Source organism: Capsicum annuum, chromosome 3 (genome assembly GCF_002878395.1).
Source record: "Capsicum annuum cultivar UCD-10X-F1 chromosome 3, UCD10Xv1.1, whole genome shotgun sequence".
In the NCBI taxonomy this organism is placed as follows: domain Eukaryota; kingdom Viridiplantae; phylum Streptophyta; class Magnoliopsida; order Solanales; family Solanaceae; genus Capsicum; species Capsicum annuum.
The window spans coordinates 192970974-192983339 of NC_061113.1; the positions used below are offsets into that span (position 1 = coordinate 192970974).

The window sequence follows — 12366 nt, forward strand, 5'->3', positions numbered from 1 at the left end:
AATGGCAGGAAAAATGTTGGTGGAACCTCAGTTGTTGATTGATTTAGTAATTAAATTGAGTGGCTAGGCAAGCCCCTCTAAGAAGGGAAAGTCTCATGTTCCATGCATCATTTCTAACCCTTATTTTAAACTGATTCTTAAATTGTCCAAATCGTGCTAATAGTGACCAATAACAACAATTAAGATTAATATTCTAATAGACAATGTGTTAGGTGAAGCATTTTACATTTGTTTCTAACTTTTGTTAAGAAAGTTCTAAGAAACTTCAATTATTTAGATCCCGACAATTATTATCATGAACTTTTGAAATTTGAGGTAATGGTCATCTTGTATGTGAACTTTAAGGTATCTCCTAAAATATTAAGCGATTATTTTCTAGAGATAATTCAAACACAAAAAAATTCCCAAAACTATTCTCCAAACTTTGTTTCCAAATTTAATTATTTTAAAAGCAAAATGATAACTAAGCTCAAATATCAATTAAAGGATTAAATCCCAAGTGACACTATGGCTCTATCTGAAATAATCAGGAAAAACAGTTTATCGGCTTAATTTTTATTCCCACAGCCGGCAGTCGTGAGACTAATTCTCCGTTCCTCTATCAACGCACTAAGCAGTAGGAAACTGACCACAGAATTTGCTCCATTCGCCATAAATGAAGATCGAACCTCCAACCTCTTACTTAAGGGACATAGCGTTGAATCACCGTGCCAAATAAGGATTAAACACTGAAAAATAGAAAAAAGATTAAAAATTATGGACATCTCGTACAAAATGAGGTGCATTTAAAATGTTAACGAGAAAAAAAGAGAAATGTTTGGTGGAGCGCGGGGGGGGGAGGGAGAGGTTGTATTTTCAACTGTCAGGCACGCCATGAGGAAAAGCAAAGCGTGGTCAAAGCGCGGAAGGGGTTGAATATTTCCTAATAAGTTGGTTTTTCTGATTTCGTTGGAATTCAACTATACAAACGGGCAACCCACCCTTCTTTTTTGCCTTCTCCACCACGTCTCTCATATCATACCCACAACAAACACACCATTATACAAACCCCCCCTTCCCTTCTTTTCTCTTTTTCCCCTTCTCTATTCTCTCCATATTTTTATTTTCCACGTTTACCATAAAACAAATTCCAGTTCCTCGTTCTCTGTGATTTCATTATTTTCTTCTTCTAGGGTTTCGTGGTTGTTGTTGCCTCGTTGTCCCGTAGGTATGCTGACGTCATCATCTCATTTCTCCCCAGCATTTTCATTTTTGTATTGTTAAAATTCAGTAGCTATCGTCTTGTTCTTCGAGCTTGTTGGTTCTGTTAATAATGTTGCTATTGCCTGTTTTGTATGACGACATTTTGTTGTGTTTTTGAAGGGGTTTTGTTTTATATATTCGTTCTGGAAAAACACCACATTTTTAGTCGTTCCTTGCATTGACACGTTTCCCTTCATTTTCCTCCTTGTAAATCAGGTGCGCTTCTGCCAACACTACACCTGTTTCCTCTTTTCTTTTAGTCGCATTTCAATCTTCTTCTTAGTTCTGTGATTATAAAATATCGTTTTAATAATTAATTTTTTGGTTTTTTTGGGAGCATTTTTAACCACAAGCTTGTATTTTTTTTTTTTGGTTAAGATGTTTTATTCTCTTGGCATTTGACCTCTGCTTTCTCTGTTTTCTATAATAGTTCTTTTTTTTTTTTTCTGATATTTTTCTTTTTATTTTTCAACCCGCGTTCGTTCATACGTGTTGGCTTTTGTAAACAGCCTCTGTACCTTCACGATGTAGGGTCAGCGTTTGCTCTATCCTTCCCAGGGCCCCACGTGTGAGGTTAATGCGGGTACGTTGCTGCTGTTGTTGTTCATATGCGATGGCAGAATAAATTTTAGGAACTTTGCCATCGAGAAATCGTTAGAAATGCCTTGCTTCGTAAAGTATTTATTGTTATTTGTTTTAGTTTGAGAAGTTTTTTCAGATATTATATTGTAAATCTGTGGTGCTGCTTCAAGAGATTGATAAGTATGGTTGTTTCTGTTTCTCTCCTAAAAGCAGCGCAGATATTGTTACCATAAGACTTCTGTTTTTGTAATGGAGCTGTATGATCTGATGTGATGTATGTCATAATGTTCGTCTGTCAACTTTTTAAAAATCATTTTCAAGCTCGATTAATTGTTGCCAGATTCTTGCACCCAAGGGTGGGGCCTGGTGGTCAATGAAGTGGTTGAGAACCATGAGCTGTCAGGTTCAAATCGTGGCTTCTTTCCATCTGTCCTAGCCTTGGTGCATAGAGTTGGTGCATAGAGTTACCTGACACCTGATGTTGGTCGGAGGTGTCAGGTATCCCTGAAATTAGTCGAGATGCGCTCAAGCTAGAATGGACACTGCGGTTGTCTTTAAAAATGGTTGTTGCCAGATTCTTCCTATAATAACATGATCAGGAAAGGCTTATGTTAATACATTTGTTGATCTTTTTCACGGATCTAATCCACAAATACACTCTAGGAAAAAATATCATCTCTTTTTATCCAACTGTTAATGGATATGTTTTTGATCTTTGAAGCAAAAGCAGAAGTAGTATCAAAATGAGAAGGGGTCAGAAAATAAAAGGTTTGAAAGGCAATAGTTATGTCCAAAAGTTTCTATTCCTGGTGGTGGTCACCAAGTTGGTGTATGAAAGCTACTATAATATGGAGAAATATGTATTTATCATGATTCTTGGTTTATCTTCAACATGCTTTTGTTCTATTACTAGAATTTAATGTGAGGGGTCCATATTTAATGCCTCCCATTCTTCTCTGTAGGGACCATAATATGTGGTTGCATCTGCTGTTTTTTTCCTCTCAATTTGTGGGCTATGGGGAGGTTAACATCTACCTACTGCCAATTGCCAAATTTTGTTACTAAATATTAGTATTTGGACCAGTATTTAAATTTGTTTATGAGACCTCTCAGATAATATGCTGTATATTCATTCACAGGTAATCTGAGAATGCATCTCTCTCGTCAATGTTAATATATTTTTGTTAGTTGACAGCAAGTCATGCAGTATTCCAGTTTTTATGCTATATGGAATCACTAGAAACCTTGACTTGCAATGTTTGTGTATGGTTATTGATTGAGATTCTTTTAAATAAAATTCTTTCATGTCTTGTTCTACTTTGCTTCTTTCCTTTTTGGAGGAACCTTCTCCTGCTTGTGACTAATTTTATCATGCAAATTGGTTAATAGTATTATTTAAGCTGGGATAGGCAGAAATGGATTTCTGTTCTCTCCATGTTACAAAAGTTCTGGACTTCTGTTGCATTCTAGATGCTGCATTACTTTAGACTTTAATCTGTTTGTTACATCTGTGATATTGAGACATACAACTGCTTCACATATTCTTCTCGCTCATATTTTGCAGTTTATTTTATCCGACAACACTAGAAAACTGCGGTTAAGAAGCAGGAAGATGTGCAAGTAAGATTCACATTGGATTGTAAATTTTACAATTTTGATATTGGCATCTATCCTTCACTCACTTGTTGTCTGGTGATTGTCAGTTCCCAGGGCTCTTTTGCTTGATGGACCATACACCTGGCTGCAGTGATAAGGTTACTTTGAAGAGGTGGTTTTTCATTGACAAAAGAGTTGGTTAGAAGTGTGTGAAACAATTTAAGAGCAGAGTACTCAAAACCGTTGTCAACTGTTTGCATAGTTTTAAACTTATTTTCTTCCATATAAAGATATTGGGGACAATGGACCTGAAATCAAATACATCCCCGGTTGTCACCGATCCTGCCCCAATGACTCAGTCCAGATTGGGCATCCACTCTACTTTAATGCCATACTCTCCGGCTGGGCCAGCTTTCTCTCCTACACTCTTCCTTACTATCCCAAGGAAGAAGCCAGGAATTCTAGATGATGTTAGGTCAAACACTTGGTTGGATGCCATGAAATCGTCATCTCCTACACATAGAAAGAAAAGTAAGGATTCAACTGCTGAAATATCAGCAAATGAAAATGATCTTGCCTACCGCATCTGGATGGTATGCTCGTTATGTTCTCTGTAATATAATTTAGTGAATACTTTGCCTGGATCGTACTTCTGGAGGCATATAAGAGAAGTGTTGTAATATTTTTTGTGCTTTTGCAGCTCAAGTATCCCTCAGCACTTTCCTCATTTGAGCAAATCACAAATTATGCAATAGGCAAAAGAATAGCACTTTTTCTGGACTATGATGGGACTTTATCACCGATTGTAGATGATCCAGATCGAGCTTTCATGTCTAGTGCTGTGAGTATCTTAACTTTTTAATGGGAGAAAGTTTCTGCCACACTTGCAGAATTCCTTTGACACTAGTCAACTCTTTTTCAGATGCGTGCTGCTGTGAAGAATGTGGCTAAATATCTTCCCACAGCAATTATTAGTGGGAGAAGTCGTGATAAGGTGTTTAACTGTGATTTCATTTAACTGTGTTTGAACAAGATTTCTTTTTTACGGGCAAATCTTGTTGTTACTGTATTAAAAACCTTCAAGATTCTTCTCTTATCGGTTGGATATTCTCGTGTCTAGGTATATGACTTTGTTGGACTGGCTGAGCTTTACTACGCTGGTAGTCATGGCATGGATATAATGAGCCCTGTTCGATCCATTTCTGATGACTATAGTTGTCTTAGATCTACTGACAAGCAGGTAATGATGCTAAAGCTGATCTTTATTGAAGAAATTAGGACATCCAACCATCTTTTCTCTTATGAGCTACTGACATCAATCAACTTCTATGAACACAGGGCAAGGAAGTTAATCTTTTTCAACCTGCTAGTGAGTTCTTACCAATGATCGATGAGGTAAATAAGAGTGTTGCTAAAAGATATTCTCTTTGTGGAGGTGCTAGTATGAAACAGTGTTTTCAATATATGCTCAAGCAGGTTTTTATATCTCTTGTTGAGCTCACAAAAGATATCACCGGAGCAAAGGTCGAAAACAACAAATTCTGTGTTTCCGTTCACTATCGTAACGTTGATGAGAAGGTATGGATTTCTAACTTTGGTTAATATCAATATAAATAACTGTTAACTTTTCTCAGTGATTAAAAAAAAAAGATTGTGCTACTTTTCTTAACCAGACATAAGGTTCTTATCCCTTATATTTTTTGCCTGCTTAAACTATCGTAATATAGATGAGAAGGTAAGGATTTCTAACTTTGGTTGATATCAATATAAATAACTGTTAACTTTTCCCGGTGATTAAAAAAAAAAAGGATTGTGTTGCTTTTCTTAACCAGACATACGGTTCTTATCCCTTGTATTGTGCCTGCTTAAATTATTGCAGAGTTGGTCAACTATTGGAGAATCTGTTGATGAGTTGGTAAAACGCTATCCTCGTCTGCGATTGACACATGGCCGGAAGGTACATATATGAGCTGGCTTTTGCAGTGCATTTTGCAGGGCAGTAGGAAAGTTACTGCCTTGGTATATTTTAACTCCTCTAATTAGCTTCTCCTCAACCTTATTTAGGTTTTAGAAGTCAGGCCTGTGCTTAACTGGGACAAGGGGAAAGCTGTTGAGTTCTTACTTGAATCGTTGGGTGAGTTATGCCTTTGACTGCTTTATGGAACGAGTTACTGAAGGTTTTAGGGTGTGCCAACGGTTGAATCGTCCCAAACTAACATAAGTGCATATTTTTTTCTTTTTTTAGGGTTGAATAATTGTGATGATGTTCTTCCCATATATATAGGAGATGATCGTACAGATGAAGATGCATTTAAGGTAAAGTTGAGCAAACTAATAGGATATTTTATAACAGGCACACTTCCTTCTGGGTTCATCAACTACGTTTTACTAAATTGTCAACTGCACTTGTTAACAGGTTTTGAGAGAGGGAAATAAAGGTTATGGAATCTTGGTATCCTCTGCTCCTAAAGAAAGCAGTGCATTCTACTCTTTGAGGGATCCATCTGAGGTATGAAAGTGTTTCTTAATAGTATACCCTTGTTCGATAATTGAAGGAAATTAAAGTTGTTTAGCATTTTCATCTAACATGTCTGCTTTATTCCGATCTTTCTTGCTACATGATTCTGACCGGTTGCATTTCTGTGGTTTAAGGTGATGGAATTCCTCAAGTGCTTGGTATCATGGAAGAAGTCAAGTGCTTGTAACAATTAACTATTTAATACATATACCTCATTTTGTTGATTTCTTTTCATATGGAGATCAAATGACTACTTGCGGATGGTTTAAGGAGCAGAGGTGCTAAGTTAAAGCTTCTAATGACAGTAACGTGATTCTAATTCACTGTTTCTGCTCAGAGCTTTTCTTTGTAAATTCCTTTTCGTAATTGCGGCATCAAGGATGCCCTTAGACCAAATGTATAGTCATCTTCCTATTTTATTTTTCGTTTCAAGTTTTATGTTGTTTTTAACTTTGACTGCCAGTTCTCCCCAAGGGAGAGTGTACCAACACCTGAATTGCTTAATACATCAAGTACAAACTGAATTACTTTATTTAGGTAATTTATGTGTTCAAGAGTCTTTTTCTTGCCCTATCACACTGCTGATCCTTATTGAAGCATGAAATTATCCCTGTTCCCCCCTAGTGATCTTTCTATACCCTATGTTAAGATCAATCCAAACTGAACTGAACATATGTGATGCCATTGAATTTTTTCGTAAAATTCAAAGTGATGTTCGACGTTCAAAGGTTAATTGCTAACACAGGAGCCTTGTGGTTGTAAATTCACACATCAAATCAAAGGGCTTACTCGCTTCTATATTTCCGTCTCCCATTCCCTAGGGATCACACAAATCATAAATTTCAAGGAAAAAATGACACCTATGTACAATAGCTAAACCCTCTCCACATTTCTTCATTCTGTTTTTGTTGAAAGGGAATGCGTTAAGATAAAATTAGTGTTCAAGGTAACTACAAATGTCTGATTTGTTAATCTGGTTGCAAAACAAAGTAAGAGGAGTCATCAGAAGTAGTATTTGTTACACAAGAGTTAACAAATCGTTCAAAATAAGTTTCAGCTATGTCTGTCCAAATCTCTCCCCGGGTACGCACTGGTGAAACTACAAAAATTAATGTCTCCTTCAAGTTAGCTGTGGTTGCTCCTAACTTTGCCATGACATCAGCTACTCCATTTGCTTCCTTAAAGCAGTGGGTTACTTGGGGCCTCCCTAACCTTCTAATTCTTGACTTGCAATCATCAAGTAGATCATCATAAAGTAAGTTACCAACTTTTAACATGGAAATTACCTCTTTGGAGTCGATGTTAATTTCAAGGGGTAAGAGATTTTGTTCTGCAGCTATTCTCAGACCCTCCACAAGAGCTGTGAGTTCCACTTGGTTGTTGGTGGCACGAGGGAAGTGTTTGGCAAAGCCAATTTCCCAGCCACCTCTACAATTCCTGATAAATCCACCTATCCCTCCCTTCTCAGGATTTTTTTAGGCAAGAGCCATCAGTATTAAGCTTGTAGAACTGGAGGATAGGGGGGTTCCATTTGACATTGATGGGGGTTAGTCTATGGGCATGCATAACTCTGTTACTGGCTATATGATAGTACTTAACAGATTCAACATAGACCTCATGGAAATTAAGCTTCTTACTTTCATTATTAAAGGAGTTGGGAGTTCCTGTTCTTCCAGATTCCCCAAAGGGAAAATGGAAAAACATGATACCATAGAAGGAGATTGTCAAATTTTTTGTTTTTCTATTTCCTCCATGTGGTGGACCAATTCTGAAGGTAGAAACTTGTGAGGGAGATCCCCATATTTTCTCCTTTTTCAACAATGTGATGCTAGGAATCTGTTGATTGAGGACAGTGGAAGAAGATATGTAAGAGTTTCTTTGAAGGGTGGTTGTAGCTAGAACAGCTAGGGGCAATATAGAGGCCCATGTGGGAGGGAGTGCATTTTGTAGGTAACCTGTTATGTTGGGTTAACCATAAAAAGAACTTCATTTGGGGGAAGGAGGGGCAATGGATCCAGTTAAAAGAGTTGTGAGCTCTATATTACTGATTTTTGAGTTTTGATCAATAAAAGTGTAAGTACTCTTACTAGTGAAGAGGCTATTACCAGAGATTCCCCATATGAGATGGTCGGAGTTGATTCTGGTGTTATGTTTGAAAAAAATTTAGATGGTTTCCTTGATGTGGTTAGGGATTTGGATTGGTAAGGTATCCAAGTCCCATGAGTTATTTTGCCAGGTAGAGTTTAGCTTGGTGGTTAAATGGTCTTGGGTTAGGGGTCCTTGGATAAGGCTTCTAAGAGATGGACTGGTGTGGAACCACTTTTCCATCCAGAAGTTTACCTTTTCCCCATTATGAACCACCCATTGGGAAGCTTTAATGTAGTACTCCCAACCCAGTTGAAGGCTTTTCCAAGTGTTGGAAATAGCTTTTTTGATGGTTCTATCTTGGTTGGTGTACTTGTTCCTCAGGATAGAAGACCAAAGCTTACCAGGGTGTTGATGACATGTCCAAGCCAAGCCAGTAAGAATGGTCTCATTTTTTATCTTGGCTCTTTCGATGCCCAAGCCACCATTCTTCTTGGGCAGAGTTAGGGTATCCCAGTTAATGAGGTGCATTTTTTACTTTTCAGAGATGGATCCCCATATAAAGTTCCTTTGGGTTTTGTCAATGGTCTTGAGAATTTTGCTAGGAATGGAGATGTATTGCATAACATGCGTGGGGATAATGTTGAGGTATGATTTAGCTAGAGTGGCTCTGCCGGCCATGTTGAGGAATTTTATTTTCCAGCCTACCATTTTATTGTTGAGGTTGTAAACAATAAACTGAAAGTCCCTGTTGCAGGGTTTCCTGGGGAAGATTGGAAACCCCAAGTATTTCCCAAAATCCTCTCTAGCATGAATATTGAGAATAGTAGAGAGGGAGATTTTGTCACGGGAAGAGCAGTTTCTAGAGAAGATAACTTTAGACTTGAGGTGGTTTACTTTTTGGCTAGAGTAATGGCTAAAGCTTTCAAGAATTCTCTTTATAGTAGTGCAGTTTTTTTGATTGGCCTTGGCCATAAGGACCAGGTCATCAGCAAAGACTATGCGAGATAGATAGAGGCCCTTTTTGTTAATGGTGATGGGGTCCTAGTTTGAGATGTCTATCTCATGCTCAATCCTCCTGGAAAGAAGCTCCATACACATTATGAAGAGGTAAGAGGAGAAAGGGTCTCCTTGCCTAATTCCTCTACTGGGTTGGAAAAAGTCATTTTTTCTTTGTTGACCAGAATGGAGATGGAAGAAGAGGAGATGCATGACATGATGAGAGAGCTAAGCTTGGGGGAAATGTTAAAGAAGATGAGGGCTTGTTTAGTAAAGTTCCATTCAATTCTGTCAAAAGCTTTCTCTAGATCTATTTTAAGAATCATGTTCCCCTTTTGTCCAGTCATTTTCCTAAAATGAGAAATTCTTCCTGGACAGTGATGGCATTGTCAGAGGTCTTTCTTTTGGGGAGAAAACTAGCTTGGTTCTGACTAATGTTTTTATCCAGGTGGGGTCTGAGCCTAGAAAAAATAATCTTGGTAATGATTTTATATTGAGTGTTGCAAAGGCCAATGGGTATGAAGTTTCTAAGATTGGAAGCATTGGGACATTTGAGAATAAGGCAGAGGTAGGTAGTGTTCACCTTTTTTTTTTATTGGAGAGGAAGGTGTCCTAGCAGAATTTAATGGTTTGGGGGCCCACAATATCCTAATATCTTTGGAAAAAAAAAGGGTGGATACCATCAGGGCCAGGTAGCTTCCTAGGTTTAAAGGAGAAGAAAACCTCCTTGATTTCTTTGGGGGTAGGGATAAAGTCCATATGGTTGTTGTCTTCCTGAGTCAGGCTACCCCTGGAGGAGGGGTTTTGCTGGAATCTTTAGCTAGAGGACAGGTGTTCAGAGGAGTAGAAAATGTGGTAGAACCTAAGAATATTATCTTTGATGAATTTAGGGTCAAAGGTCCAATTTTCACCATCATCTTTGAGGGCATTGATCTTGTTTCTTCTTTTTCTTCTATTGAGGGTACAACTGTGGAAGAAACTGGTGTTGGAGTCACCCTCAAGGAGTCAGCTGATTCTGGATTTGATTCTCCAGAATTCCTGTTCTTATTGAAGGATGAGGCTATAATCTCTAGTGAGGTTTCTTTCAAGGTCATGCAGGAAGTGATTGGTGGGGTAAGAAGAAGATCCTTAGATGCCAGCGATTCTGGATAGGATCCTTCTTTTCTTGTGGAAAATTTTACCAAAAGAATCCTTGTTCTAAGTAGTATCATTGTCTTAGAAAATGGATAAGGACTCAGTAAGGGTTGAAGCACCGAAGAAGGAATCCTTGACTACATTGTGGAAGTCAGGGTGGGTTCACCACATGGTTTCTAGTCTGAAGACTTTTGCTGGAGCTATTGGGATGTTTATGGAGGTCTAATATAAGGGGACAGTGGTCAGAATAGGTTCTAGGGAGGTGGGTGATAGATGCTTTTGGGAAGAGTTTAATCCAATGATCATTGGAAAGACATCTGTCAAGTCTCTCAAGGATTAGACCATGTCTATTTCTATATCTTTTATTTGTCCACGTATATTTATCCCTTTAAATCTAGGATCAATGAGTTTGCATTGATTAATGCAATCCCAGAAAGCTGCAGATCTTGAGGTGCTAATAGGATTGTCTCTAAATTTTTCAGAGTTTATTAGCACCTTATTGAAGTAACCAGCTTTGATCCAAGGGCTAGTGAGGTTGGCAATGTCGGAATGAGCAAAAATCTGAAGGCTATTCCAGGGGTTCTTCTTATCATCAAAGGATATGCTAGCTTAAATGACACTAAAATACCAAGGTGAAGGAGGATTACTGACCTTAACAATGGTGTCGGTGACTTGAGGGGAATACCAATCTCTTGAATATTGAGGGTTTTAGAGTCCCACATTACCACAATGCCTCCAGAATTTCCATTAGCATGAAATTGAATGTGACTATTGAAGCCAAGAATTTCAGCCATGCCTTTGTACTCCTTCATGTGAGTTTCAACGAGAGCAACTAAGGAGGGCTTGTGGATGTTGATCATAGATCTATATTGCTTTTGAACTCAACATTATTTGCCCCCTAACATTCCATATGATGTAGTTCATAATTAAGGTTTGTTTGGGGGTTATGTTGTCCAAGAGGATGTCCTTCCCCTTGGGGAGTGATGGAGTCGATGCTGAGTCCACCATTTCCTTGAAAGAGGTTTCAGCTTGGTTGTTAAGAAAATACTTGGGGTTGGGATCAGAATCTTAAGACTCATTTTGTGAAGCTCTAGAGAAATGAGGACTAACAATATTTTGCGAATAAGGTCCTCAAATATGTGTGAGAGGGGTTTGTCCAAGGTAAGTACTTCTGCTTTTGGGACCTTGAGGGTTGCCAAGATGCTTTTCATATCTGTGTTGTTTTATCACAAGGCCTCCAGAGTTAGTTTTCTCTCCTCCAGTTCCAGTGCCAAAGCCATTTGAGATGGTTCTGGTTGGCTTTGTGGATGAGGGGTTAGGGGATTGGTCATATTTTCCCTCACAAGTAGAGGTCCTACTTCCAGAAGTCCCTGGACTCTAGGTGGAAAGAAAGGAAGGTTGTTTCTTATTTTGATTAGCTCTGCTGAAATCAATTTCGGGGAGAAAAATGGTGGGGATTTCTAGCTGGTGTCAGTAGACCTGGGTTTAATCTCTCCATCACTACCTGAGCTAAGTAGTGGGGGTTTTGAATGAGAATTGTGACCTGCTTCCCTTCTAAGGTCAACTTGAGAGGTAGTACTTGCTGGGATAGACAAAGTTCCAACTAGGAAGTTGGTTGGCAGTTCATCACAAGTGGTTCAAAGATGAAGGTCACTGTGTTTTAAGAGGAGCTTGAGTTGAGGTTTTCTATTTCCCTCTCTCTGAAAAGTGTTATGATTGCTTGTTGGGGTATCTTGAGTAGTTACTTTATGGGAATAATCAGGTTTCTCAGTGACTTCTCGCATCTCTTCATCATTGCCTTTACTATGGGAAATTAATGAGGAAATGTTGGAAGTGACAGTTACTTCCTTTTGATTGATGAGAGCTTTTCGCTTAGTAGAAATTGTCGCTGGCTTTTGGGTGCCAGAGGAAGAGAGAGAGTGAGAGGATCGAAGAGTTTTTTCCAGCTCACTAGGAGAGCCGCCATCTTTATTATTAGTGGCGTGCTTAGGAATATCCAAGCTTATTGGGTTGGGTCTAGGACTAATGGTAATGACTGGGGACCCTTCTTGGGCCTGTTTTTGGGTAATAGGCCCAAGACGCATGGGTCTTTATTTATTTCCCTTGTTGGATTCAACTGAAAAAGGTAGTTGGTATATATATTGGCCTCCAATAATTTGGGCCTATTATCCTGCAATCCAATTTTTGTACTCACCTAAGGAGTGTGGGTC

General features: G+C 38.5%; 1 protein-coding gene across 9 annotated transcripts; it reads left to right on the plus strand.

Moving 5' to 3' along the window:
* Positions 1 to 788: 788 nt before the first annotated feature.
* LOC107863438 (trehalose-phosphate phosphatase A) lies at positions 789 to 6479 on the plus strand. 9 transcript variants are annotated; one of them, XM_047408552.1, is made up of 16 exons: positions 789 to 1207; positions 1363 to 1458; positions 1752 to 1825; positions 2787 to 2963; positions 3389 to 3444; positions 3528 to 4013; positions 4121 to 4261; positions 4343 to 4414; positions 4541 to 4660; positions 4759 to 4815; positions 4897 to 4998; positions 5300 to 5377; positions 5485 to 5554; positions 5666 to 5736; positions 5837 to 5929; positions 6073 to 6479. In XM_047408552.1, exons 6-16 carry the CDS (start codon positions 3723 to 3725, stop codon positions 6130 to 6132), a joined length of 1155 nt encoding a protein of 384 aa, XP_047264508.1. In that variant the 5' UTR covers positions 789 to 1207; positions 1363 to 1458; positions 1752 to 1825; positions 2787 to 2963; positions 3389 to 3444; positions 3528 to 3722; the 3' UTR covers positions 6133 to 6479. The 9 variants fall into 9 exon arrangements, with proteins under 9 accessions (XP_047264508.1, XP_047264509.1, XP_016564830.1 ...); XM_047408553.1 differs by having other exon boundaries at positions 2787 to 2847; XM_016709344.2 differs by lacking the exon at positions 2787 to 2963.
* Positions 6480 to 12366: the final 5887 nt, after the last annotated feature.

Coding starts and splice junctions, on each gene's coding strand:
- LOC107863438 (XM_047408552.1), top strand. CDS start 3,723: ATGGACCTGAAATCAAATACATCCCCGGTTGTCACCGATCCTGCCCCA. Junction 4,415..4,540: donor GTGGGAGAAGTCGTGATAAG/GTGTTTAACTGT, acceptor TCTCGTGTCTAG/GTATATGACTTTGTTGGACT. Junction 5,737..5,836: donor CAGATGAAGATGCATTTAAG/GTAAAGTTGAGC, acceptor ACTTGTTAACAG/GTTTTGAGAGAGGGAAATAA.